The sequence below is a fragment of the Lepus europaeus genome, chromosome 8, assembly GCF_033115175.1.
Source record: "Lepus europaeus isolate LE1 chromosome 8, mLepTim1.pri, whole genome shotgun sequence".
In the NCBI taxonomy this organism is placed as follows: domain Eukaryota; kingdom Metazoa; phylum Chordata; class Mammalia; order Lagomorpha; family Leporidae; genus Lepus; species Lepus europaeus.
In genome coordinates this window covers 94,409,761-94,437,710 of record NC_084834.1, presented here as the reverse complement: position 1 = coordinate 94,437,710, position 27,950 = coordinate 94,409,761, and the positions used below count along the sequence as shown (strand labels likewise).

At 42.1% G+C, this 27,950-nt stretch overlaps 1 protein-coding gene across 4 annotated transcripts in view; it reads left to right on the top strand.

Annotated features, from left to right (window-relative positions):
• KLHL8 (kelch like family member 8) overlaps positions 1 to 27,950 on the top strand; it is a 65,659-nt gene that overhangs the window by 21,703 nt on the left and 16,006 nt on the right. For all 4 annotated transcript variants that reach the window (XM_062198553.1, XM_062198556.1, XM_062198554.1 and 1 more), the window contains exons 3-6: positions 11,784 to 12,332; positions 17,558 to 17,744; positions 21,269 to 21,412; positions 23,111 to 23,222. In XM_062198553.1, coding sequence (XP_062054537.1) covers positions 11,784 to 12,332; positions 17,558 to 17,744; positions 21,269 to 21,412; positions 23,111 to 23,222 — 992 coding nt within the window. The remainder of the gene's footprint in view (positions 1 to 11,783; positions 12,333 to 17,557; positions 17,745 to 21,268; positions 21,413 to 23,110; positions 23,223 to 27,950) is intronic.

The following is a 27,950-nucleotide window of genomic DNA, read 5'->3' as shown; positions in this document are numbered from 1 at the left end:
TTCTCCTATCCTTTAGAAATAATTGCAGTTCAGATCTATAACGTTTCTTACTTTTTCTTTTTGCGATTTATTTTTGTTTGAAAGGTAGAGTGACACAGAGTGGGAGAAAGAGACAGAGAGTGATCTTCCATCCACTTGTTCACTCCCCAAATGCCACAGCAGCTGGAGCTGGGCTAGGCTGAAGCAAGGAGTCAGGAGCTATCCTGGCTTGGTTTATCCAAGCACTTAGGCTATCCTCTACTTCTTTCCCAGGCACATGTACAGGGAGTTGGATCAGAAGTGCGGATCTCAAACCAGCACCCATATAGGATGCTATCATTGTAGGTAGCGGCTTTACCCTCTATGCCACAGCACTAGTCTCCCAGTTTCTTTTAAAGATTTATTTTATTGGCTGGCACCGTGGCTTAACAGGCTAATCCTCCGCCTTGCGGTGCCGGCACACCACATTCTAGTCCCGGTCGGGGTGTCGGATTCTGTCCCGGTTGCCCCTCTTCCAGGCCAGCTCTCTGCTATGGCCCAGGAAGGCAGTGGAGGTGCTTGGGCCCTGCACCCGCATGGGAGACCAGGAGAAGCACCTGGCTCCTGGCTTCGGATCAGCGTGATGCGCTGGCCGCAGCAGCCATTGGAGGGTGAACCAACGGCAAAAAGGAAGACCTTTCTCTCTGTCTCTCTCTCTCTCACTATCCACTCTGCCTGTCAAAAAAAAAAAAAAAAGATTTATTTTATTTATTTGAAAGAGTTACATAGAGAGGTAGAGCCAGAGAGAGAGAGAGAGAGAAAGGTCTTCCATCTGTTGTTTCACTCCCCAAATGGCCGCAACAGCCAGAACTGAGCTGATTCAAAGGCAGGAGCTTCTTCTGAGTCTCCCACATGGGTACAGGGGCCCAAGCACTTGGGCCATCTTCTACTGCTTTCCCAGGCCATAGCAGAGAGCTAGATTGGAAGTGGAGCAGCCAGGACTTGAACTGATGCCCATATGGGATGCCGGCACTGTAGGCTGGGGCTTTAACCCACTGTGTCACAGCAACAGCCCCCAAATTTTGTTTTAAGAGACAGAATGAGATAGATAAAAAGTTCCTGTCCGATGGTTCACTTCCCAAATGCCTTCAGTAGCCCATAGTTGGGGCTAAAGCCTGGAGACAACTCAGGAACAGAATCCAGGTCTTCCCAACTGTTGAGCCATCACCACTGCTTCCCAGGATCCAAATTAACAGAAGGCTGGAATCAGGAGCCAAAGCCGTATATTGAACTCAGGTATTCTGACATGGGGTGGAGGTGTCCTAACTGGCAGCTTAAATACAAGACTTCTTAATTCTTTTTTTAAAAATTTATTTATTTGAAAGGCAGACTTAGAGGAAGAGACAGAAAGAGATCTAACATCCCCTGGTTCAATGGTCAGGACTGGGTCAGGCTGAAGCCAGGAGCCAAGAACTCCATCCAGGTCTCTCATGTGAATGGCACGGTTCCAAGTACTTGGGCCATCTTCTGCTGCCTTCCCAAAGCATATTAGCAGGGACTTGGGTTGGAAGAAGAGGAGCCAGGACTCTGACTCTCTGATATAGGAAGCTTCATAGGCAATGGCTTAAACCACTGCACCATAATGGTGGCCTCATTAGTTCTTTATTGAAAAAAAAAAAATGTTTTGAGAGACAGAGTGAGAGAGAAAGAGAGCTTCTATCTGATGGTTCATTTCTTAAATGTCCACAACAGTCCACAGTTGGGGCTGAAGCCTGGAGCCAAACTAGGAACTGGGCCCAGCTGTTGAACCATCCGCACTGCCTCCCAGATCCACATTAGGAGGAAGCTGGGATTAGGAGCCAAAGCCAGGTACTCTGATGTGGGATGTAGGTGTTTCAACCAGCAGCTTAAATGTAAGGCCAAATGCCTTCCCATTCCTTAATTCTGATTTCGTGTTTCTTCAACTTTCAGATTTTTTTAACGGAACAATTAGAGAAATCCTTTTCTTTTTACATTTTTATTTATTTGAAAGAGAATTCTCATTCACTGGTTCATTTCCCAAATGCCTACAGCAGCTGTCAGGCCAAGGCATAAGCTTGGGGCTGAGAACTCAGTCCAAGTTTCCCAATGTGTAGCAGGAATGCAGTTACTCAAGGCATCACCATTACTTCCCAGGGTCCATATTAGCTGGAAACTGGAGTCAGGAACCAAAGCGGGTTTGTTACCTGGGTACTCTGATGTGGGATGTGGGCATCCTTACTGCCAGACCAAACATCTGTCTCTTAGGAAAAACATTTTAGAAGGATACTTATTGAAAATGTTGTTTTACTGTTAAAATTATAAAGTCATAAGCCTATTTTTTAATTCCATAGTAAGGACCTGTTTTAGAAACTGCAAATAATTCATTCAGGAGATACTTACCAAGGTCTTACCCTAGAGCATGGAGAACACAAATTTGAATAATATAATTGTACTTGCCTTGAAGGACTTTGAAGTTCAGCTAGAGATAAGCACAGACACAGCTAATTGTAACAAAATTTAGTGGTTACCATTGTTATCTTTATGGAAGCATAGGAGAGGACTATTCTGTCTGAGAGATGATTGGAAAAGCTTCACATATAAGGATACTTCAAAAAATTCATGAGAAATGCATTTTATGAAAAAACTGTACAGGTTTCAAAACTCTTTTCCATCAAGATAATCCTGTCTTGTAATTCATGAACTTTTTGAAGCACCCTCACATATTACCATGAGGTCATTGCAAAGAGAAGCAAACTTGTTTGTGACAGTATTTTCTTTTTTAAAGATTTATTTATTTATTTGAAAGTCAGAATTACACAGAGGAGGAGGGGCAGAGAGAGAGAGAGAGAGTCTTCTATCCACTGGTTCACTCCCCAGATGGCCACAACTGCTGGAGCTGTGCTGATCTGAAGCCAGGAGCCACGAGCTTCCTCTGGGTCTCCCACACAGGTGCTTCAGTCATCTTCTACTGCTTTCCCAGGCCATAGCAGAAAGCTGGATTGGAAGTGGAGCAGCCGGGTCTCAAACTGGTGCTGCAGGCGGTGCTTAACCCGCTACGCTACAGCGCTGGCCCCAAAAATTTTAAACAGTATTTACAATGGCAACTTTAAAATACATATGGGACAGGTTCTTAACGGCAGCAGCTTGGGGAATAGGCAGAGGAGTTTGTCCTAAGGAGTACTGTACTCACTGCTTAGATTTTATGTTATAGATGAATAAAAATAGCATTTACAAAAGTGCTTTTACTCATGCATTATGTAATTTGAGGAAATGTTATTGTACTTATTAAAGATCATAGTTAATTTTACTTGAAGAAGTTAATAGAGAGGGACAACCCCCATAAATTTCCTTCATATCACCACTAAATACATCTCATTTGTATTATTTGGCTTAGTTTTTGAAAGTGTTTCTGTGATTTTTTTTTTTTTTTTAAAGAATTTGTTCCAGCGGACACAGAGCAGTGCTTCTTTTTTTTTTTTTTGACAGGCAGAGTGGACAGAGAGAGAGAGAGAGTAAGGTCTTCCTTTTTCTGTTGGTTCACCCTCCAATGGCCGCCATGGCCGGCACATTGCGCTGATCCAAAGCCAGGAGCCAGGCGCTTCTCCTGGTCTCCCATGCGGGTACAGGGCCCAAGGACTTGGGCCATCCTCCATGCACTCCCGGGCAATAGCAGAGAGCTGGACTGGAAGAGGGGCAACCAGAACTAGAACCCAGGGTACCGGCGTCGCAGGCAGAGGATTAGCCTATTGAGCCGTGGCGCTGGCCTATTTCTGTGATTTTTTTATAGATCTAATAAACCTTTCAAGATTTAAGTGACATAATTATTTACCATTAAAACTTACAAATGACCAGGTAAGAATAAATGCTGAGAACGATTACACAGAAACAAAATGTATGAACTATATTGTAAGAGTATATTTCCAAGATGTAGAAATTATAAAAATTATTACCCTTATAATGGTTAACTCCTTTTTTTAAAAGATTTATTTATTTATTTGTTTATTTATTTAATTGAGAGGCAGAGTTAGAGAGAGGGAGAGAGATCTTCCATCTGCTGGTTTACTCCCCAAATGGCCATGTCAGCCAGAGCAGAGCTGATCTGGAGCCAGGAGCTTCTCTCAGGTCTTCAACATGGGTGTAGGGGCCCAAGCACTTAACTCGTCCTCCACTGCTTTCCCAGGGCATAAGCAGAGAGCCAATTGGAAGAGGAGCAGCTGGGACATGAACTGGAGCCCACATGGGATGCTTGCACCGCAGGCAGAGGCTCAACCTGCTGTGCCACAGCGCCGGCCCTACAGTTCACTCCTCATCTGAAAGCAGACTTAGTCCATTTATGGTTCCATAGCAAAATATCACAGACTAAGTGACTTATAAGTAGTAATAATTATAATAACAGTGAATTTCCATTCTAAAGTCTGGGAAGTCCCTGATCAAGGCACCAGCAGGCCTGGAGTGTCTCCTTCCAAAGTAGTGCCTTGTTGCTACATCCTAAAATGAGTCCTCATGTAGCAGAAGGGCAAAAAGACCTTAATTTTCTCCAGCCCTTTTATAAGGCACTAATCCATTTATGAGTACTGGATCCTTATGATTTCTTTGCATCCTAAACTCTACACCACTATATTGGGAAGTAAGTCTCAACACATGACATTGGGGGAATATCCAGACTATAGCACAGAAATGATCTTTTTTATTTTATTTTTTAATTTTTTTTTTAAAATTTTTTGACAGGCAGAGTGGACAGTGAGAGAGACAGAGAGACAGAAAGGTCTTCCTTTTTTTTTTTTTTTTTTTTTTTTTTGCCGTTGGTTCACCCTCCAATGGCCGCCATGGCTGATCCGAAGGCAGGAGCCAGCTGCTTCTCCTGGTCTCCCATGCGGGTGCAGGGCCCAAGGACTTGGGTCATCCTCCACTGCATTCCCGGGCCACAGCAGAGGGCTGGCCTGGAAGAGGGCCAACCAGGACAGAATCCGGCGCCCCGACCGGGACTAGAACCCGGTGTGCTGGCGCCGCAGGCGGAGGATTAGCCTGTTGAGTCGTGGCGCCGGCCAGCACAGTCATAATCTAATGCAAGAGAAATCATTGAGAACATGAGCCTATATTTAACACCTAAACATTCTATATTAAGAAGTCCTGGGGCTGGCATTGTGGCACAGTGGGTTAAGCCCCTGCTTGGGATGCCCATGTCCATATAGTGTGCCTAGGGTCAAGTTCCACATCTGCTTCCTTCCCAGCTGCCTGGTAGGCAGCAGATAACAGCTGTAGTACATGGGTCCCTGCTAGCCATGTAGGAGACCTGCATAGTGTTCCAGTCTCCGTGCTTCAGCCATACTCAGCCCCAGATGATATAGGCATTTGGGGAGCAAACCAGATCAAAGATTTCTCTCATCCTGTATGTGCGTGTGTTGTGTCTCAGTCTGCTTTTGAAATAAATAAATAGAAAACGTTAACGTTAAAAAAAATTAGTCTTGGGGCCAACATTGAGGTGCAGAAAGTTAAGCTGCAGCTTGCAACCCTGATATCTCAAATTGCAGTACCCTTCTGAGTCTTAGCTGTTCTACTTCTTGTCCAGCTCCCCGGGAAGGGAACAGATAATGATCTAAGTATTTGGGCCCCAGTCACCCATGTGGGAGACCCTCTCAGAGGGAGTTCAGGATTTCTGGCTTCGGCCTGTTCCTGTCTCAGTCTTTGCAGCCATTTGGGAGTAAACGAGTAGATGAGAGAGCTGTGTCCCTCCCATCCCCCACAACTCCATCTCTCCCTACTTCACTCTTTCAAATAAATAAGTCTTAAAAAAAAAAGTCTTTAGGATTTGGCATTAAATGATGATCATCTTTGCTTTCATCCATTCAGCTGGGAAATCAGTATTTTGATCTTTTTAATGTTGCTCGGAATGGGGTATTCAAATATTTCTATCTGTAGGCCACTGTTTATTTAACACTGAAAATGCCTAGCTAGATTGTTTCAATTGTATAGGTTTTTAAATGAATGTAGTGTTAGGTTTTGGGGGAGTGAGAGTGGGTGTTATGCCCTGATAAGTCGAAAACAGGATAGCAGAGGAAAGGTTGGGGTGGGGGTCGGGTGGGGTGGGGTGGTGGTGGTCTTTGAAGAGATTTGGAATCCCTAGGCAGGGAGCAACAACCTATTTATGCTGTTTCTTGGGAGTGGGACGTGTGGACGTGCAGATATCTGGGTCCACAGCAATAAGGCAGGCCTGACCAGGCAGGATGCCCTTTGTGTTTATCAAAGACAGCAATTTATGAAGTGGGGTCTTATTAGCTCTGGATGTTCCTAGCTAGGGCTGTGAGATACAGAGCAGAATCTTAGTCATAGAATTCCATGGTGACAACTTCAGGGTTTTTAATTGGGCTCAGTTTGCCTGGTGTAAAGTTAGCTGTGTCCCAGCAATCTAGCAAGTCTTCACATATCCAGTCTCGTGTGTATGTGTGTGTGTGTGTGTGTGTATGTATGTATGTATGTATAAAGAAAGAGAAGGAAAAAACTTCGGATATTGAATGGAAAAGGGTCCTGCGTCCCTGGATCAGGGATGGGACTGGGGAACAGAGACTGAGGCAGTCTCACTTGCTGCTTCCTGCTGAGAAGGGACATAGTTAGGGAAGTGGTTCCTCCCTGTCCCAGTGCTGGCAGAGTTAGGGCAGTGGTTGATACTGAACATCCCTTAACAGGAGAATATTAACGACATGGGTTTGAGTTAAGTTTTGAACCATTGATTGGATGAGTTGTCTCAGCAGCTGGAGAAGGCATGGTCCTAAAGATACAAGAAGGAAAATTACTATGAGTGGAGTGAGAAGAGGCACAAGCTACAGTATCCAGAAGGGTTTCTGAAACCAGTTACTCCAGGGTTCAGACAACTGCTGTTGAATTTTGGATGCCCTGTCTGCCAATCTGAGTAGTGTCCAGAATGAGACCTGATTGAAATAAAAACAGCATTCTTCCTCTAGGAATAAATAAATAGAGACCTCCTGGGTTTTGTTTGTTTGTTTTGTTTTGTTTCCCCTTGTTATCAGGTTCGAGCCTTGTTGATTTTGTGTGATTGCCAAGGAGTTGACTGACTTGGTCTGGAACCTTGGCATGACAGCTCTTATGGTGAATATGTGTGGTTAGAGGAATTGGTAGAAATTGGTTGTGGGGAACCACATTGACATTGAGAGTTTTAACTGAGAGGTGTGCGTGGTGTTGACTCAGGTGGATTGTGGGGCAAGGCAGGCAGTTCAGGCAGAGGAGGAAGGAGAGGCACAGCCAGCAGTCGTTAGCAAGATTTGTGTGTGTGTTACTTAAACGTGAGGAAACTGAGTGTTCTTTTTTAAAAAAAAAGGTTTATTTATTTATTTGAGAGGCAGAGTTAACAGAGGGAGAGGTCTTCCATCTTTCCATCTGCTGGGTCACTCTGCAAATGGCCACAGTGGCCAGAGCCCAGCCAATCCGAAGCCAGGAGCCTGGAGCTTCCTCCAAGCCTCTCGTGTGGTGCAGGGGCCCAAGCACTTGGGCCATGTTTCACTGGTTTCCCAGGCCATAAGCAGAGAGTTGAACCAGAAGAGGAGCAGCTAGGATACAAACAAACTGGCACCCACACAGGATGCAGGCATCACAGGTGGAGGCTTAGCCCACTGCACCACAGCTCTGGCCCTGAGTGTGTGTTCTAAGAGACATGTAGTAAGAAAATGCTGCACGGGGACTAGGCAGGAGGGAGACAGGGCAGTAGCCAGGAGAAACAGCAAGAAAATCCTTTTGACTTATTAGAGCTCAAACAGAATGGCACTCAAAAGTGTGATCAACGAAGTCACCCTAGAGGAGATAGTCCCACACAAAGTGAAGTGTTTCTGTTCCCTTTGGTTAGGAGCATGGCAGCTTTTAAGAAGAGTCAGGACAAGATCATAAAATTGTCCAGGATCAGACATTGTGAGGATCTTACAGTTTTGTGAACAGGCATGTCTTCCTCTTCAAAATCCTCTGGAATGGCATTGAGACAGAGGGAGGTAGAGGGGTGAGGGCTTGTGACTGCCACCAACTCCTTGGAGCCCCTCCCTTGTTGTCTTCCTGGGTCCATGTGAACTTTAATCTGGAAGAATAAATCCAGGAGGGAAAGCCTAACAGTTTGGCAGCTGAGTGGTGGGAGTTAGTTGAAAGGACCAAACAAGGCCTACTCCAACAGGTTTGGAGTGGAAGTTGGAGTGGCTTTAGGTGGAGGGTTTTTATGTAGACCCAATCCCCTGGGTTAATTTGTAATGAAAAGCGGTCCTTAAGGGATATTTTATGGGGGTATGGTGAAGGACAACCAAAGGATACTGAGTGTCCTAGAGGTGGGGGTCTGTCTGGCTAGAAAAGTATCTGGAAGTCATAAAAGGTTGGGGAATCTCAGGAGAGGGGGTTATAATAGAAGAGTACAATAATTTATGATCCTACCTGTAACACAACAATGACCCTGGACCAATCCCTCAGTGATAATGCTGGCCTGAGTGAAGGTCCAACAGATTTTGGGATTCTGATCCCAGTGGCCAGGTTTTTTGGCAGAGTGGTCAGAGAAGCCAGCCTCTGTCACAACAGCTGTTTGTCCAATGCTTTGGCTTTTTGCATAGAAAGGAGGTGCTGCTATCTGGGGGTGGACTGGACTTGTTGGGTCTCCTTAATGGCAGATCATTGCATAAAGCAACTGTTATTTGGGCCTTTTTCTAATATCAGAGGTGGCTAGAACTAGAAGTCTAGAGTCATGGGCATGCTCTGACACTGCCTTTTCTTGTAAGTTAAGAAAGTGCACATGAGGCAAGCTATGGCCTTTCAGATGGGATCAAACATACCAAACAGATTTTTGAATGTGTATATTTCATATATATTGGGTCAAACATTGTTTTAAAGTTAAGATGAATATATACTATAAGAGGACACATCAAAGTGTTTGTTAAATAACCACATTTTAGTTTATTTGAGAGAGAAAAATTGAGTTGTAGAGGAGTAGAGTTTCATTAAAAGCAAAATGAAAATAGCCTGTTAGCCATTGGTTTGTACAGCTTGGATGGGGAAGGCAATAGTGAAATAATTATCATCTGGAAATTGTGGAGCCCTATTTTATAGTGCTATTATATAATAGAGTATTGGCAGGTTATTAACTGAAGAAATTTATATCAAAAGTTTTACAAATATAGGCATAGAAAATGAATCATAGTGGTAGAATGTGCAGATGATTTTTGAAAGGATGTTTTTAAACTGTGTTTACAGTATTTAGTATTAGAGATCAGATCCCATTTTAGGGCCGAAGTGAATTTGAAAATGGGCCAAGCCTTATGTTGTAGTCTACATTATAACTTGAGTCTCAATAGAATCTAAATCCTGCCATGTAGTTCTGTTAAACTTATTGAGGTGTAACAGGCAGAAATGATCATCTTGTACTTGTTGAAATATGTAACAGCTATTCTTCTTCTATATTAATGAAAAAACAAAGTAGCAGGGCCATTTAGACGCAAAATCATTTATGTCTGAAGTTTTCACTTTAAAATCTCTAATAATGAGACTAAAATATAAGCTTATTATATAATCAAAATATAAAGTAACAGGAAAACTAGATAATCATATCAAAAGAGGATATTATAGTATAAAACATAAAACCATTAAAATAGTAGAAAAATATGAGAAGTAAACATTTATGGAATATTAGATTAATTATTTCAAGCAGTCTACATAAAGCAGGAATCATAAAGATTGATTTAATTACATAAAAATCTATACAGAGAATAAAATTTAAAAGCAAAGTATAAAAGAAAAAGTAGACTTGTGAAATATATAGACAAATGCCTAATATTCTGAATGTGTGAGGAGTTCTTACAAATAACCTAGAAAAATCCATAGTTCACTGAAGATCAGAATCCCAGAACTTATGAATGATTCAGTCTGACTAGTAAAAAAGATATACAATGATATAATATTTTTATTCATCAGATTGGCAACAATTTCTGAAGTTAACATTCAGGATCTGGTAGAGATAACTTTGAGGTAGCTCAGCAAAGGTGGTCATTATGACACAGTGGTTAAACCTCTGCTTGGATCACCCATATCCCATATTAGAGTGATGGTTTGAGTCTCATCTTATATCCAATTCCAGCTTTGTACTGGTGTGCGCACTGGGAGGCAACAGATGGTGGCTCAAGAACTTGGGTCCCTGCTAGCCACGTGGGAAGCCTGAATGGAGTTCAGGGTACCTAGCTTTTGCTTGGCCCAACCCTGGCTATTGCTGGCATTTCGGGAATGAATGCACAGATACAAGATCTTGCACGTGTGTGCTCTCTCTAAAAATAAATGTTTTTAAAAATTAAAACAAGATTTTAAAAAAGTAATTCAGCAGTGGACAGTCTGACAGTGTTGTCTGCATTGTATCTAACTTTGAAGGAGCATTTGTATTTATACAAACTTAATAAAGATTAAGTTACAAAAAGTTCACTACTGTGTTGTTTGTAATGGCACGTTGTTGGAAGCAATTTGATTTTTCACCAAGGTTGTGAGATTTCAAGATGTTTTTATTATACAAAGTATATCATTTCAAAATAACTAGAAAATGAAAAATCCTCAAACTCAGTAAATATTAAATATTGATTTATTTACTCTGTGCCTAGTTTTTCAGTTGGTCAGTTGCAGATAATAATACACATTGAGCATCTCTAATGAGAAAATCTGAAGTGCTCCAAATCTGAAACTTGAAAAAATATATATATTTTTAAATTATTTTGTTTGAAAGGCAGAAAGAGATAGAGATCTTCCATCTGCTAGTTCACTCCCCAAATGCCTGTAATGGTCTAGGCTGGACCAAGCCTACAGCAGGAGCCCAGAACCTCAATCTGGATCTCCCACGTGGGTAGCAAGGATCCGAGTACATGAGCCATCATCTGCTTTCTCCCAGGGTGTGCATTAGCAGCAAGCTGGAATTGGAAGCAGACCCAGAACTTGAACTCAGGCATTCTGATATTGGATCCATGTGAGTGTCCTAAGTGGCAGCTTAGCTAATGTGCCAGAGGCCTGCCCCCAAATGTGAAACTTTTTGAGCATAATGTCAGTGCTCAAAAAGTTTCAGTTTCATCTTTGGGACTTTTGGGTTAAGGATTCTCAACTGATAAAAGTCTGTGCATATTCTGAAATCTTGAAAAAAGAAACCTCAACTCTGAAACATTTCTGGCTCCAGCATTTCAGATAAAGGATATTCAACCTCTAGTACCTATTTGTAGGGGTACTGGGGCAGTTAAATGAATTAGGATATGAAAATTGTTTAAAATAGTGGCTGCACACAATAATTACAAAAGAATGTATGTTGCTATTCTCATTAATTCATAAAATGTTTCAGAAATATGAGGTAATATAGAAAAATCATAGTTCATTGTACATAACAGAGGTACTTCAAAAAGATCATAGTAAATGGAATTAAAAAGTTCATTTTAATGTAAAAAAATCTTGAAAGCCATGCATAGAGGGGTGGTCTTCAGTAAGTTCTTAGAAAATACGTATATGAAAAGACTGTGAATTTCAAAAGCTTTCGCACCAAAATTAATTTATCTTTTAATTACATTTTTCTGTGAACTTTGAAATACCCTGATATATTACAGAAGTAGCTCATTTGGAAGATGAAAATGGCCTTTTTTAGGCAGCTGGCCTAGACCAAAAGTAAGTGACCAAAAGATTAAATTATTAAAACATTAATGCTCTATAAATTTGTCTATATATATAGTTTTTGTCCTTGCTTCGATACATGCTCTGTGCTGTTCTAAAGCAGATTTTTATATTAAACTGTCCTGTCTTGTTTTGAACAGGTTGGTTCAAAGCTCATCTCTTGTCACAGACTGGTATTGGCTTGTGTTATTCCCTATTTCAGAGCTATGTTTCTCTCTGAAATGGCTGAAGCCAAGCAAACGTTGATTGAGATCAGAGATTTTGATGGTGACACAATAGAGGACTTGGTAAAGTTTGTCTATTCTTCACGGCTCACTCTGACTGTTGACAACGTCCAGCCTCTCTTATATGCAGCCTGTATTCTGCAGGTAGAGCTGGTGGCCAGAGCTTGTTGTGAATACATGAAGTTACATTTTCATCCCTCCAACTGCCTGGCAGTCAGAGCCTTTGCAGAAAGTCACAACCGCATAGACTTGATGGACATGGCAGATCAGTATGCCTGTGAACACTTTCCTGAAGTAGTGGAGTGTGAAGACTTCGTAAGTGTGTCCCCTCAGCACCTGCACAAGCTTTTGTCCTCCAGTGACCTGAATATTGAGAATGAGAAGCAAGTCTACAGTGCTGCCATCAAGTGGCTTCTTGCTAATCCTCAGCATCATTCCAAATGGTTGGATGAAACACTGGCACAGGTAGGGCTGAGATAGCATTACGTGCAGAATGAAATGACAGGGAAGCGAATCAACATGTTGAATTTATATGAAAAGTGGAAATCGTTTTAAGGATTATGGAAGTCATTGATATGGTACGATTATGAAAATGGCTTTAACTTTTACTTTTGTATTGTTACTCTATATAAGGAGGGTCAGTTTAAATTTGTCACATTTGAATTAGTAATATTGTCTGCTTTTTAACCTGGATATTTACAGTATTCCATTGATATAATAGCAAGGGGTATTTTATTTATGCTGATAGAACATGGTCCTGAGGAAATAGCTCTAAATGAATATAATATTAATTGTTTTATAAAGTTCTAAATTTTAATGTTAATGAAAGTACAGCTTGCTAATGCATACAGATTTATTCTGGAAAGAACCATAAGATACTGCTTTCCATTTCTCCCCTCATCAGAGTCTGACTTTTTTTTTTTTTTAAATCAAAAGTGTGTTTCTGTATTATTTATTTTGATGTTTTTGACTGTTAACAGGGACTACTTGGATAGGGAGATAATAAATACACCCTTTGGAGTCTATCTTTCATTTTCCTCTCGTTTTTCTTCCTCTTCTTCCCCTTCCTTCTCTCTTTTTTTAAGATTTATTTATTTATTTATTTGAAAAACAGAGTTACAGAGAGGAAGATACACACACACACACACACACAGAGGTCTGCCATCTGCTGGTTCACTCCACAAATGGCCGCAGTGCTGGGGTTGGGCCATGCTGAAGGCAGGAGTCTAGAACTCCATCCAGATCTCCCATGTAGGGGGCAGGGGCCCAGATACTTGGGCCATCTTCTCCTGCTTACCCAGGAACATTAGCAGGGAGATAGATCAGAAGTGGAGTAGCCAGGACTCAAACTTGCACTCATACGGGATGCCAGTGTTGCAGGTGGCAGCTTAACTACTGTGCTGCAATGTCATTCCCACTCTTCATGTATTCTTGAGAAGTTTTATGATACTTAAAAGAGGAGTAAGGGCAGGCATTTAACCTAGGGATTAAGATGCTGATGAGGCCGGCGCCGTGGCTCAACAGGCTAATCCTCCGCCTTGCGGCGCTGGCACACCGGGTTCTAGTCCCGGTCAGGGCGCCAGATTCTGTCCCGGTTGCCCCTCTTCCAGGCCAGCTCTCTGCTGTGGCCCGGGAAGGCAGTGGAGGATGGCCCAAGTGCTTGGGCCCTGCACCCCATGGGAGACCAGGAGAAGCACCTGGCTCCTGCCATCGGATCAGCGCGGTGCACCGGTTGCAGCGCGCCAGCCGCGGCGGCCATTGGAGGGTGAACCAACAGCAAAAGGAAGACCTTTCTCTCTGTCTCTCTCTCTCTCACTGTCCACTCTGCCTGTCAAAAAAATTTTAAAAAAAAATAAAAAAAAAAAAAGATGCTGATGAAAACATTTGCATCCTTCATTGGAGTGCCTGGGTTTAATTCCTGGGTCTTGCCTCTGACTCCAGCTTTCCGCTAATACTGGGGAAGGCAGCAGTAATGACTGAAGTAACTGGGTTCTTGCCACTACCGTGGGAGACATGGATGGGTCTCTTGGCTTCCATCTTCAGCTCTAACCTAGTCCCAACTGTTGCAGGCATTTGGGGATTAGATGGCAAATGGAATCTAGTGTTCTCTTTTTATATATATATATATTTTAAAAATATAAAAAGGATCATTCTTTTTAACTTTTCAAAATTAAATGATTTGTTAAAACTGTACTTGATAGAATTGGTGATAATTATGCTGATTTTCAATAATATAAGTAGTTTCATAGTATCAAAAATTTTAAAATACTAAGAATGCAAATTTTTAAAAAATATTTATTTATTTACTTGAGAGGCAGAGTTACAGAAAGAGGGAGAGGGCTTCTATTCATTGCTTCACTCCCCAATGGCCAGAGCTGAGATGATCTGAAGCCAGGAGCCAGGAGCTTCTTCCAGGTCTCTCACTCAGGTACAGGGGCCTAAGCACTTGGGCCATTTCTGCTGCTTTCCCAGGTCATCAGCAGGGAGGTAGACTGGAAGTGGAGCATCCGGGACTCGAACTGAAACCTATATGGATGCCGGTGCCTCAGGTGGATGCTTAACCTATTACTCCACAGTGCCAACTCCTCAAATTGTTTTTAATTGCTGGTGTTTTCAGATGATGTAAACTTACTCAAAGTATGACTGTAATGAGTCTGATTTATTTTTAAAGCACATATAGCAATAATTATGCATTCATATGACTATCAAAGTTCAGAACACTTTTGGATTTCAGAATTACTTTGAAAACCAGTTTATTAACAAAACCATAGTTTCATTTTCCTGCAGCTGTATTTTACTTGAATGTGTATTCTTTTTTCCTGTTTTAGGATAGGGAGACTTCATTCAAGGGGGCCATGGTGATAGGTAAGGGAACCACTGCAGTGGGGTCTTGCAGTGGGGAAAAGAGGTCAGACTCAACCTCCTATGTATGTGTGCTTTTAACTCAAAACAGTACTATCTGCCTTGATCATCCCGTTAATCCACTAGGAAATCAGTGCATCTTTAAGAGAAGAATGGTGAGTGCCTGTACTGAGAGAATAGATACATCCTTTATATAGTAGGGGTTCTCAAAAAGTTCATGGAAAATGCTATGACAATTCTGTGGGTTTCATAATTTTTTTGCACTTAAACTTATTGGAGCAGATATTTGGTGCAGTGCAACTCGGAGTGCTTGTATCCCATGTCAGAGTACATTCATATGACTGTCAAAGTTTAGAACACTTTTGGATCTCAGAATTACTTTGAAAACCATGTCAGAGTGCCTGTTTCGAGTCCCAGCTTTTCCACTTCTATCTAGCTTCTTGTTAATGAAGACCCTGGGAGGCAGCAGGTGATGGCTGAAGAACTTGGGTGTCTGCCGCCTCTTTGGGAGGCTCAGAGTCAGTTCTGGGCTCATGGCTTCAACCTGGCCTAACCCTAAATTTTGTGGGCATTTAGAGAGGGAACCAGGGGCTGAAAGATCTGAATCTCTATACTTTTCAAATGAAATGAAAATAAAAATTGAACAAAACAAAACTTTTAATTCCATTTTCCCACAAACTTTCTGAAATATACTTGTATGACCCTTCAAAGAGCATGGATTTGGAGAAAATAACATTTATTTCATATGTGAATGCATTTTTTAAAAAGATTTATTTATTTATTTGAAAGAGTTACCCAGAAGCAGAGAGAGAGGTCTTCCATTTCTCTGGTTCACTCCCCAAGTGACTGCAACAGCTGGAGCTGAGCCAATCCAAAGCCAGGAGCCTGGAGCTTCTTTTGGGTCTTGCACATGGGTACAGGGGCCCAAGTACTTGGTCCATCTTCTGCTTTTCCAGGCACATTAGCAGGAAGCTGGATTAGAAGTGGAGCAGCCATGACTCGAAACAGCCCCATGAATGCATTTTTAAAGCAAAATAGATCACATTTCCATATGTTCTATATTAGCTGAAAAAGGCAAAAGAACAAAGCAGAACAGTTTTATCAATGACCCTTTCCTTTAGCAGCTAAGGGGCCTTATGATTATGTTAGTACTGTTTTTGGAAGTGAGTAATTTGAATAGAAACAATTGAATTATTTGTGATACTTAAATCTATTTTTTTTAATTATTTTTTATTTATTTGAGAGGCAGAGAGAACACTCAAGTCTGCTTTCCTGTCTGCTAGTCCACTCCTTAAATGCCTACAATGGCCAGAGCTGGAATTATACCAAAGCTGGGAACTGGAAACTCTGTCTGAATTTCACATATGAGTGGCAGGAACCCAAGAACTTGAGCCAGAGCTGCTGCCTTCCAGGGTCTGTGTTAGCAAGAAGCTAGAGTCAGGAGCTGGAGGCAGTATCAAATCCAGACACTCTGATCCAGGACATGGTCATAGCAACCAGTGATTTAACTGCTAAGCAAAATGCCCTCTCCAATGTAAATCTATATTTAAAGTTGGTGAATGTACATAACATATAGTCTGATTTCATTATATAGACTGGTACTGGAAATTGCTTTAAAATTGATAAATTGAATTTCATTAACATATTAGAAAGAAAAAATATGAAATATTTTCTAAGATTTATATATTTGAATCATAAAAATAGAGTGTGTGTGTGAAATAAGTACATTTTAAAAAGAAAATACTGCAGTGAAAGTAGAGAATAGGTTTTTTGTTTTTTGGGTTTTTTTGACAGGCAGAGTTAGACAGAGAGAGAGAGAGAGACAGAGAGAAAGGTCTTCTTTCCGTTGGTTCACTCCCCCAAATGGCTGCCACAGCTGGCGTGCTGTGCTGGTCTGAAGCCAGGAGCCAGGTACTTCCTCCTGGTCTCCCATGCTGGTGCAGGGGCCCAAGCACTTGGGCCATCCTCCACTGCCTTCCCGGGCTACAGCAGAGAGCTGGACTAGAAGAGGAGCAACCGGGACAGAATCCCAACCTAGGACTAGAACCCAGGGTGCTGGCACCGCAGGCGGAGGATTAGCCAAGTGAGCCGTGGCGCCAACCAAGGTTTCTTTGTTTTGTTTTGTTTTAATTTATTTACTTATTTGAAAGTCAGAATTACAGAGAGAGAGGGTGAGAGAGAGAGAGATCTTCCATCTATTGGATCACTCCCCAGATGGCTACAACAGCCAGGGCTGGGCAAGGCCACAACCAGGAGCCAGGAGTTTCTTTCAGGTCTTTCACTCTGGTGGCAGGGGCCCAAGCACTTTTCCTAGGCCGTTATCAGAGAACTAGATCAGAAGTGGAGCAGGGAGCCAGTGCTGTGGTGTAGCAGATAAAGCCGCCATCGAGTTTAGGCGCTGGTTCAAGTCTTGGCTGCTCCACTTCTGATCCAGCTCTCTGCTATGGCCTGGGAAAGCACTGGAAGATGGCCCAAGTCCTTGGGCTCCTGCATCCTTGTGGGAGACCTGGAGGAAGTTCCTGGCTCCTGGCTTCAGATTGGTGCAGCTCTGGCCGTTGGCAGCCATCTGAGGAGTGAACCAGCACATGGAAGATCTCTCTCTCTCTTGCTCTCTCACTCTCTCTTTCTCTGCCTCTACCTCTCTGTAACTGACTTTCAAATACATAAGTAAGTAAGTAAATAAGTGGGGCAGTCAGGACTAGAATCAGTGCTCATATGGGATGCCCATGTTGCAGGCAGTGGCCTTACCCACTACACCTTAACTCTGGTGAAAGAATAAACTATTTTATTACCCCTTGATTTTATCTCATAACTATTCATGATCATAGGTTCGTCTGCCATTGTTGCCGGTTGACTTTCTTATGGGTGTTGTGGCAAAAGAACAGATTGTGAAGCAAAATCTAAAATGCAGAGATTTATTGGATGAAGCAAGAAATTACCACCTTCATTTGAGTAGCAGAGCAGTACCCGACTTTGAATACTCCATTCGGACTACCCCAAGAAAGCATACTGCTGGTAATTACTCATTTTATTGACTTTGCTGGAAGAATCTTTGTTTTACTTGAGGATTAGTTATGCGTGCCCAAATTTACTTGTAGGATAATTAGTATCAGATTGGTTTAAAGTAATAATTGTCAATTAAGGTTTTATATATATTCATAATTCTTACTATACATTATTTAGATTATTTTAATGAGAAGCCACATTATTAGAAAGCCATAACAGGACCTGTATGAGGTCTTCCCCAATTCTTCTTGGTAGAATTAACTCCTCTTTTTATTTATGCTTTTATAATAATTTGTTTGAACGTGGCTCAACAGGCTAATCCTCCGCCTTGCGGCGCCGGCACACCGGGTTCTAGTCCCGGTCGGGGCACCGATCCTGTCCCGGTTGCCCCTCTTCCAGGCCAGCTCTCTGCTGTGGCCAGGGAGTGCAGTGGAGGATGGCCCAAGTGTTTGGGCTCTGCACCCCATGGGAGACCAGGATAAGCACCTGGCTCCTGCCATCGGAACAGCGCGGTGCGCCGGCCGCAGCGCGCTACCGCGGCGGCCATTAGAGGGTGAACCAACGGCAAAGGAAGACCTTTCTCTCTGTCTCTCTCTCTCTCACTGTCCACTCTGCCTGTCAAAAAATAAATAAATAAATAAATAAATAAATAAATAAAAAATAAAAAAAATAATTTGTTTGAACTGTTTTCTTATATTGTATTCTAGTACTTATTTGATGTGTCTTAAGTTCTTCAAACACAGGTAAGTATATTTAGATTTAGGTTTGTATTCCTAATGCTAAGTGTTGGAGTTTGATACATACTACATGATTAAATATTTATTTTAAATCTTATGTATGGACTTGAGAGGTAGAAAGAGAGAGTGGTGACTTCCATCCACTGGTTCAATCTGTAGATGCCTGCAATAGGCAGGGCTGCACTAGAAATCGGGAACCTGGAACTCATGCTGGTTCTGCCATGTGCTTGCCGGAGACCCAAGTCCTTGAACCGTCATATGGTGCGTTAGCAGAAAGCTGGATTGGAAGCAGAGTCAGGGCTGGAAGCAGGGACTCGAAAATGGGATGCAGATGTTCTAAGAGGCACCTTAACTGTTGAACCACATGCTTGCCCCTAAATATTTTTGCATTTTTCCAGATCAAAAGAATGTTACTAAAATATCCTAACATTTGTATAATCAACCATATTAAATTCTTAGAATCTAAGGCTCTTTTTTCTTTCTTTCTTTCTTTCTTTCTTTTTTTTTTTTAAGGAGTCTGCAGTTTCACTTTAATTTGCCACTATTTTTAGGCTATGTTTTCCCATGAAAATTGTGTGTGTGTATATATGTGTGTATATACATATACATATACACATATGTGATGTGCTAGCATCACATATGGGCATCACATCATTTGAGTACTGGCTGCTCCACTTTCAATGCAGCTCCTTGCTAATGTGCCTGGGAAAAGCAGCAAAAGATGGCCCACGTGATTGGGCCCCTGCACCCATGTTGGAGACCTGGAAAAAGCTCCTGACTCCTGGCTTTGAATAGGCTCAGCTCTAGCTGTTGCAGCCATTTGGGGAGTGAACCAGCAGGTGGAAGTCCTCCTGCTCTGTCTCTCCCTCTCTCTGTAAGTCTGCCTCTCAAATAAATAAGTAAATCTTCCAAAAAAAAAAAAAAAAAAAGTAGACCTCAGCCTTAGTTTTGAATAATAAATAGATGTTCTTCTGAGTGCCAGTTAGGAAAAGGAGTACTCAGTACATTTTATATTTATTGAATGTCTAATACATGCCACGCACTGTGTTAACCTTTGTTACCACATAAATGCTTAACACACAGTTGTTTTTTTTTTTTTTTTTTAAGATTTTGTTTGTTTATTTGGGAGGTAGAGTTACAGATAGTGAGAGGGAAAGACAGAGAGAAAGGTCTTCCATCCGCTGGTTTACTCCCCAAATGGCCACAACAGCTGGGTCCAGCTGAGCCCATCTGAAGCCAGGAGCTGCTTCTGGGTCTCCCACATGGGTTCAGGGGCCCAAGCCCTTGGGCCATTTTCCACTGCTTTCCCAGGCCATAGCAAAGAGCTGTATTGGAAGAGGAGCAGCCAGGACTAGAACTGGCACCCATATGGGATGCCAGTGCCACAGGCTGGGGAGTTAACCTGCGCCACAACACTTGCCCCAAACACAGTCTTGAACTAGCTTAAACTTTGGTGACAGATGTCAGCATACTAGATCGTTGCAAAATTCTATGTGCTAAGTGAATGATGGTTACCAAAAGTGCTATAGGAACACCAAGGATAAGTGTTTTGGGCATACTGCAGGAACATGAATCATGTTTGAGAGAAAAAAAGAGAGGAGAGGAGATTAGATCCTGGAAGCTAGGGCTTTTGGGCTTTCCCTTTTAAGATAGTCAGTACCTCTCAGAGTGTGAAGGACGTGTTCACCCCTGGACCAGCAGCATCAGCATTCACTTGGGAACTTGTTAGAAATATAAATTCTTAGACCTGCTCCAGACCTGCTGAGTCAAAAATCTGGGAGTCAGGCCCTCCTGAATCACACACTGTAGTGTTTTCTTCTTCTTCTTTTTTTTTTTTTTTAGTTGTGGGATGTATAACATAAAATTTGCCATTTTAATCATTTTTATGTGTCCGATTCAGTGAATTCACTAAAGTATTTTCTTAAATTTTAATTAGTTTTTATGTATTCGAGAGGCATAGGAATAGACAGAGAACTCAGATTTGTTGGTTTATTCCCCAATGCCTGCAACAACCTGTGCTGGGCCAGGCCAAAGCCTGGAGCCAGAAACTCAATTCTTCCTCCCAGGATCTGCACTAACAGGAAGCTGGATTCAGGAGGGAAATGGGTGTTCCAAGCAGCATCTTAGTCATTAGTCCAAACACCTGCCCAGCTTTCCCTAAAGTTTTTGAGAACTACTGATGTAGGTAATTGCTGTCGAAAGAGTCTTTTAATTAGGTTACTATGTTGATAATTTAATAGCAAAAAAGATCATTAAGCAATAAGAGGACAGTATTTTGTAGTACTATGATTGGGTGATAACTAATGAGGGCTTGAGACAGTGGCAGTGGGAATAGAAAGGGAGAAATAGGACAGTGGGGGGAAAGTAGAGATTGTTTAGGTAGGTAAGGAAGGGAAATTCTTTGGAACATGTTGGTTCTCAGGTGCCTGTGATACATCATGTGGAAATATGGATTGGAATGTATGCCACAGAAGGAATTTAAAACAAAGGGATGAACTTTTCCTGTTGAGTATAATGTATGCAAGCAATTCACTAATGATAGAAAATGAAAAACATGAAAATGATTAGAGACAAAAGATTTCATATTACAGAAATCAAGCAACTAAGGAATTTCTCAGAAAACAGGATGAGCTCCATATCAAATAATGCAATTATGTTTAATAGGAAATAGGAGGTAACTGATTTTGTCACGACGAGCAATTTTACAGAGTGAGTGAGACTATGAAGCACCATATTGTAAAGAAATGTTGCAAGCAGGCACAGCAGATATACTCTATTTTGTGATTTTCCCTGTAGGCGTGCTGTTTTGTGTAGGTGGTCGAGGAGGATCTGGTGACCCCTTTCGCAGTATTGAATGCTATTCTATCAACAAAGACAGTTGGTTCTTTGGACCAGAAATGAATAGCCGAAGGCGACATGTGGGTGTAATCTCTGTGGAAGGTGGGTCCACTATTGTCTAAAATCACATCACATGATCACAGTGCTCTTTTAAAATATTTGAATTTTGAGCATCTTCTGTTATGTAGGAACATTGAATATTGCAAAATTTTAATAATATGTCAATAAAATATTTGGATATTGATTAGTTACTTGCATTGTGGCCACAGATGTTCAGTGTTGCATATACTCATAGGTACAATTTGAAGATGAGTATCAGGTAAAAGGAAGATGAAGAGTTAAACTGTCCTGAGTTATGTGAGGTACTTCTAAAAACTTCATGGAAAAATGGAATTAAAAGATAGTGTGTGTTTTCCATGAACTTTTTGACGACCCTTCATGTTTGAAAAAAAATCAAGTTAAAAAAATGTTTATTGGGCCGGCGCTGCGGCTCAACAGGCTAATCCTCCTTGTTGAGCCGCAGCGCACCGGGTTCTAGTCCCGGTCGGGGCACCGATCCTGTCCCGGTTGCCCCTCTTCCAGGCCAGCTCTCTGCTGTGGCCAGGGAGTGCAGTGGAGGATGGCCCAAGTACTTGGGCCCTGCACCCCATGGGAGACCAGGAGAAGCACCTGGCTCCTGCCATCGGAACAGCACGGTGCGCCGGCCGCAGCGCGCCTACCGTGGCAGCCATTGGAGGGTGAACCAATGGCAAAAGGAAGACCTTTCTCTCTGTCTCCCTCCACTGTCCACTCTGCCTGTCAAAAAAAAAAAAAAAGTTTATTGAACTCAAATCATAATGTATGTATCAGCTTTTTCTCTACCCATGTAATTATTATTGCTGAAATTAGATTTTTAAAAAATTCATTCCTGAAAATTAATTGCAAAAGCATAGATAAGTTGTTAGAAAATGTTAAAAATTCATTTTTCTGGTAAAATACAAATGCTCTTTTTGGAAAGTATAAAGACATTTTAAAAATATTTATTTCAAAGGCAGAGAAAGAAAAAGAAAAGGAAGGCAGGGAAGGGAAGGGAGAAAAGGGAGGGAAGGAAAGGAAGGAAAAGATGAGAGAGTGTGTCTTCCATTCCATGGTTGACTGGGCAGGGCCAGCCCAAAACCAAGAGCTCAGAACACCATCTGGGTCTCCCTTGTGGGGGGCAGGGGCTGAAGCACTTGGACCATCTTCCGCTGTTTTCCTAGGCACATTAACAAAGATCTGGATCGGAAGCAGTGCAGCCAGGACTGGAACTGCTGCTCCGATTTGGATGCTGGAGTTGCAGGCAAAGCTAACCCACTGTGCCACAGCATGAACATACTTTAAAAATCATCTGTAACCCAAACACCCATAAATAGTCACAGCTAACATTCTAGAGTGAAATATTTCCCATTTTCCTGTATGTATTTTCGTTTGACATAGAAAAAGTTTAATAATACTGTGTTAATACTTTTGTACTTTGTTAACATATTAAGAAGAACACTTTATTGTTCTTTAAAATTATAGTGATTTAATCTACTAAGTAATTAAAAATTGGGGAACCTAAATGGAGGATAGTGTTGGAGCATTTAAACAACTTTATGTAGAACAGCATGTTTAGTGAAAGATTACATTGATTTTTTATTGACAACTGAAATAACATTTATCATCATACTGAACAGCAGTTGTTGAAAACTAATTTATGATCTTTAAGTTTTATATATTGTTTATACATAAATAGCATTACTATTATTTTGAATCAAATGAAAATACTTCTCTATTTGACAGGTAAAGTGTATGCAGTAGGTGGACATGATGGAAATGAACATTTAGGTAGCATGGAGATGTTTGATCCTCTCACTAATAAATGGATGATGAAGGCATCAATGAACACAAAGAGGTAGATCAGCGTGGAACTCTGTTTTGGATTAACGATGGACAATAATGCCTTGTCAAACACATTTTGTTACAGCATACAAAATGATGAATTGTTATACCTTTTTCTGTTTTTTAATTGAAAATGGGATCACCTTTTTTTGTGAAATCACAAATTATGATAGTAGTTTTCTCTTATCTGAGCATTGATTTTTTTTTTAACTCTTCATTTTGAAATTTTAGGTTTTTCAAAGAAGCAGCAAATAATTAAGAATTCCTCTGTACAGTAGTTCTCAATTGAAGGTGATTTTTATGTCTTCTCTAGGACACTTGCAGTGTCCGGAGACCTTTTTGGTTGTCACAGATTGAAGGTAGGCAGGTTGTTGCTAGTATCTAATTCGGTTGAGGACAGGGATGCTGCTACAGACCTTACAGTGCACTGGGACAGCACCCCACAACAAAGAATATTCTTTCCCCAATTGACAATAGTGCCAGGGTATACAAACCTTACTATACACCCTCCGCTTAGCTTCCCATAATGTTAACATCTTACACAACCAAATATAATGATTAAAATTAGCATTGATAACAGTACTACTAATCTGTAGAACATTCAGTTTTTACCATTTTCCTATATGTTCTTACCTGGATTTTTCTTATTGTATTATATTGGCTAACAATATAATACGGTATGAATATATCAAAGACAGTAGGTGCTTTTATCTTGTTCTTGATCTTCGTAGAAATGTCTCTGGTGTTTATTAATTAAAATACTTACTTTGGGAATAAGGCATATGTGTACACAAAGGGAGTTCAAAAATTCATGGGAAAAAATAGAATTGAAGGATTAGTTTGGTGCAAAAATTTTTGAAATGCATGTTTTTCATAGCATTTTCCATTAACTTTTTGAAGATCTCTCATATTTTATCATGTTTCAGAAATATCCTTAATTTTCTGCATTCTTGTTATTTCATCATTAATGTTTTAAATTCCCACATATAATAAATTGAAATGTATAATAAGTGGATCAGTCTAAAGAGAAACTAAAAATTTTGGGTAACATGATTCAGTATGCTAACTTGCTCACATTTTTTATTAATGACTGTTGAATTTTTACATATTTTAAGATGAAAGGATAGCCAGTATCATGTGAACAAATTAAGATTCAAAAGAGAGTAGACAAATATACTCTAGACGAAACCTAAAAATATTAAAATTAGAGTTATAGATTAAACCTGCCTTGTAAGTATTTTATTTTATTTATTTTTTTTTTTGACAGGCAGAGTGGATACTGAGAGAGAGACAGAGAGGAGGGTCTTCCTTTTTGCCGTTGGTTCATCCTCCAATGGCCGCTGCGGCTGGCGAATCGCGCTGATCCGAAGCCAGGAGCCAGGTGCTTCACCCGGTCTCCCATGCGGGTGCAGGGCCCAAGCACTTGGGCCATCCTCCACTGCCTTCCCGGGCCACAGCAGAGAGCTGGCCTGGAAGAGGGGCAACCGGGACAGAATCCGGCGCCCCAACCGGGACTAGAACCTGGTGTGCCGGCGCCGCAAGGCGGAGGATTAGCCTGTTAAGCCACGGCGCCGGCCGCCTTTTAAGTATTTTAAAGACTCAGTTACGGCCGGCGCCGCGGCTCACTAGGCTAATCCTCCGCCTTGCGGCGCCAGCACACCGGGTTCTAGTCCCGGTCGGGGCACCGGTCCTGTCCCGGATGCCCCTCTTCCAGGCCAACTCTTTGCTGTGGCCAGGGAGTGCAGTGGAGGATGGCCCAAGTGCTTGGGCCCTGCACCCCATGGGAGACCAGGAGAAGCACCTGGCTCCTGCCATCGGATCAGCGCGGTGCGCCGGCCGCAGCGCGCCAACCGCGGCGGCCATTGGAGGGTGAACCAACGGCAAAGGAAAACCTTTCTCTCTGTCTCTCTCTCTCACTGTCCACTCTGCCTGTCAAAAAAAAAAAAAAAAAAAAAAAAAAAGACTCAGTTACACCAGTACAACATGGTGGGAAAACAGGTTTGTGATTATGTTTTATATGTGAAATAAATGAAACACAAGTGAAACCAATGTGAAACACATCTTTATGAAAAAGGAAAAAGCAAAAAGTAAATATGCTATAGTTGCCAGTAGTAGAAGTAGTATAGCATTAGGTAGAGGGTGATTTTAATTGTATTCTTTAATAGCCATGGTTTAGAAGTGTGAGACGTATCTGGGGTATGAGAATAAAAATTATGCTCTTATGCATTAAAAACCAGTTATTTTGAGTGGATGTTACCTGTTAGTTCATTAATAAGTGTTGAAAATAAGGACTTTGCAGTGAAGGGTGTACAAAAATATGTTGTTCACAAAGTGAGGGTGATAACCTGGGATGAATGTAAGTAAGGAAACATCACTGAAGGGTTTTGATCTGGAAATGAGAGACCTTACGGAGAATCTAGGTATTTTAAGATGTATATATTGCTTAGTGAGAAGGAACAAATATTTTTTATAAATTGGTATAAAAACAGGCCGGCACCGTGACTCACTAGGCTAATCCTCTGCCTGCGGCGCTGGCACCCCAGGTTCTAGTCCTGGTTGGGGCACTGGATTCTGTCCCAGTTGCTCCTCTTCCAGTCTAGCTCTCTGCTGTGGCCCAGGAAGGCAGTGGAGGATGGCCCAAGTGCTTGGGCCCTGCACCCACATGGAAGACCAGGAGGAAGCACCTGGCTCCTGGCTTCAGATCGGCACAGCGCGCCAGCTGTGGCAGCCATTTGAGGGGGTGAACCAACGGAAGGAAGACCTTTCTCTCTCTCTCTCTAACTCTGCCTGTAAAAAAAAAAAAAAAAAAAAAAAAAAAAAAAAAACTGGTATAAAAACAATGTAGCATACTATAATTCCTCTCAGTGTAAGTCCCATGTTACTGCTTTTTCCAAATTTAAATGTCAGTGAATAGGATGAGGATTTGAAAGATTTAGTTTAATCATTTACATGAAACTAGAAGCTAGACTATCAAACTGCCCTTTTATTGGAAGAAGCAAAAACTAACAAAATCTGACTTGAGAAATTGTGGCTTATGTGGTTTGCAAACTATAGCAACATTCTATAAGAGTTAAAAATGACTTTTGGCCGGCGCCGTGGCTTAACAGGCTAATCCTCCACCTTGCGGCGCCAGCACACCGAGTTCTAGTCCCAGTTGGAGCACCGGATTCTATCCCGGTTGCCCCTCTTCCAGGCCAGCTCTCTGCTATGGCCCAGGAAGGCAGTGGAGGATGGCCCAAGTCCTTGGGCCCTGCACCTGCGTGGGAGATCAGGAGAAGCACCTGGCTCCTGGCTTCGGATCAGCGAGATGCGACGGCCGCAGCGGCCATTGGAGGGTGAACCAACGGCAAAAAGGAAGACCTTTCTCTCTGTCTCTCTCTCTCACTATCCACTCTGCCTGTCAAAAAAAAAAAAAAAAAAAAAAAAAGACTTTTGAGGCAGCAGAGGTTTAGCATAGTGGTTAAGACAACCTTTGGGGTACACAGCTTCCCCCATCTGTGGAGTGCCTGGTTTCAAATTCCTGCTCTACTTCCAGTTCCAGCTTCCTTCTAAGCTGCACCCTGGGAGACAGCAGGTGACAGTATGAGTATTTGGGTCCCTGCCACCTATGTGGGAGACCCAAATTGAGTTTCAGACCCCTGACTTTTGCCTGACCCAGTCCTGGCTGTGTGGGTATTTTGGGAGTGAGCCAGCAGATAAAGATCTCTCCTCTGACTGTCTCTTTCTGTTTTTCAAATAAATAAATATTAAATTTTAAAAAATTACTTAAACTGAACAGTTTTAAAACTGAACTCACGGGGATATATCGTTGTTACATAATTTTCTAGTCTTTTCTTAATAAAGATTTATTTATTAGAAAGAAAGATCCTCCATCCTCTGGTTCACTTCCCAGGTAGCTGCAATGGCTAGGACTGGGTAAAGTCAAAGCCAGGAACTTCATCTGGGTTTCCCATGTGGGTGGCAGAGACCCAGACACTTGGGCCATCTTCCACTGCTTTTCCTAGGCCATTAGCAGGGAGTAGGATGGGAAGTGGAGCAGCCAGCGCATGAATCAGTGCCCATTTGAGATGCTAGTGTTGCAGGAAGTGTCTTTACCTGCTATATTACAGTACTGCCCCCCCCTTTTTTTTTTTAATTTTTGACAGGCAGAGTACAGGCAGAGTGGACAGTGAGAAAGAGAGACAGAGAGAAAGGTCTTCCTTTGCCGTTGGTTCACCCTCCGATGGCCGCCGCGGCCGGTGTACTGCGCTGATCCGATGGCAGGAGCCAGGTGCTTCTCCTGGTCTCCCATGGGGTGCAGGGCCCAAGCACTTGGGCCATCCTCCACTGCCTTCCCGGGCCACAGCAGAGAGCTGGCCTGGAAGAGGGGCAACCGGGACAGAATCCGGTGCCCCGACCGGGACTAGAACCCGGTGTGCCGGCACCGCTAGGCGGAGGATTAGCCTGTTGAGCCACGGCGCCGTCCAGTACTGGCCCCTTCTAATCTTGATTAACTTAATCTGGGGGAGATGGGTTATTTATTTGAAAGGCAGAATTACAAGGTTGGAGAGTCAGAGATTGTTCTTCTGGTTTACTCACCAAATGGTTACAGTGGCTGGGTCTGGTCCAGACCAAAGCCAGGAGCCTAAGAACTTTATCTGAGTCTTCCACTTAGGTGGCAGGGGCCCAAGTACTTGGGCCATCCTTTCTTCTTATCCAGGCACATTAGCAAGGAGCTAGATGGAAAGTGAAGCAGCCAGGA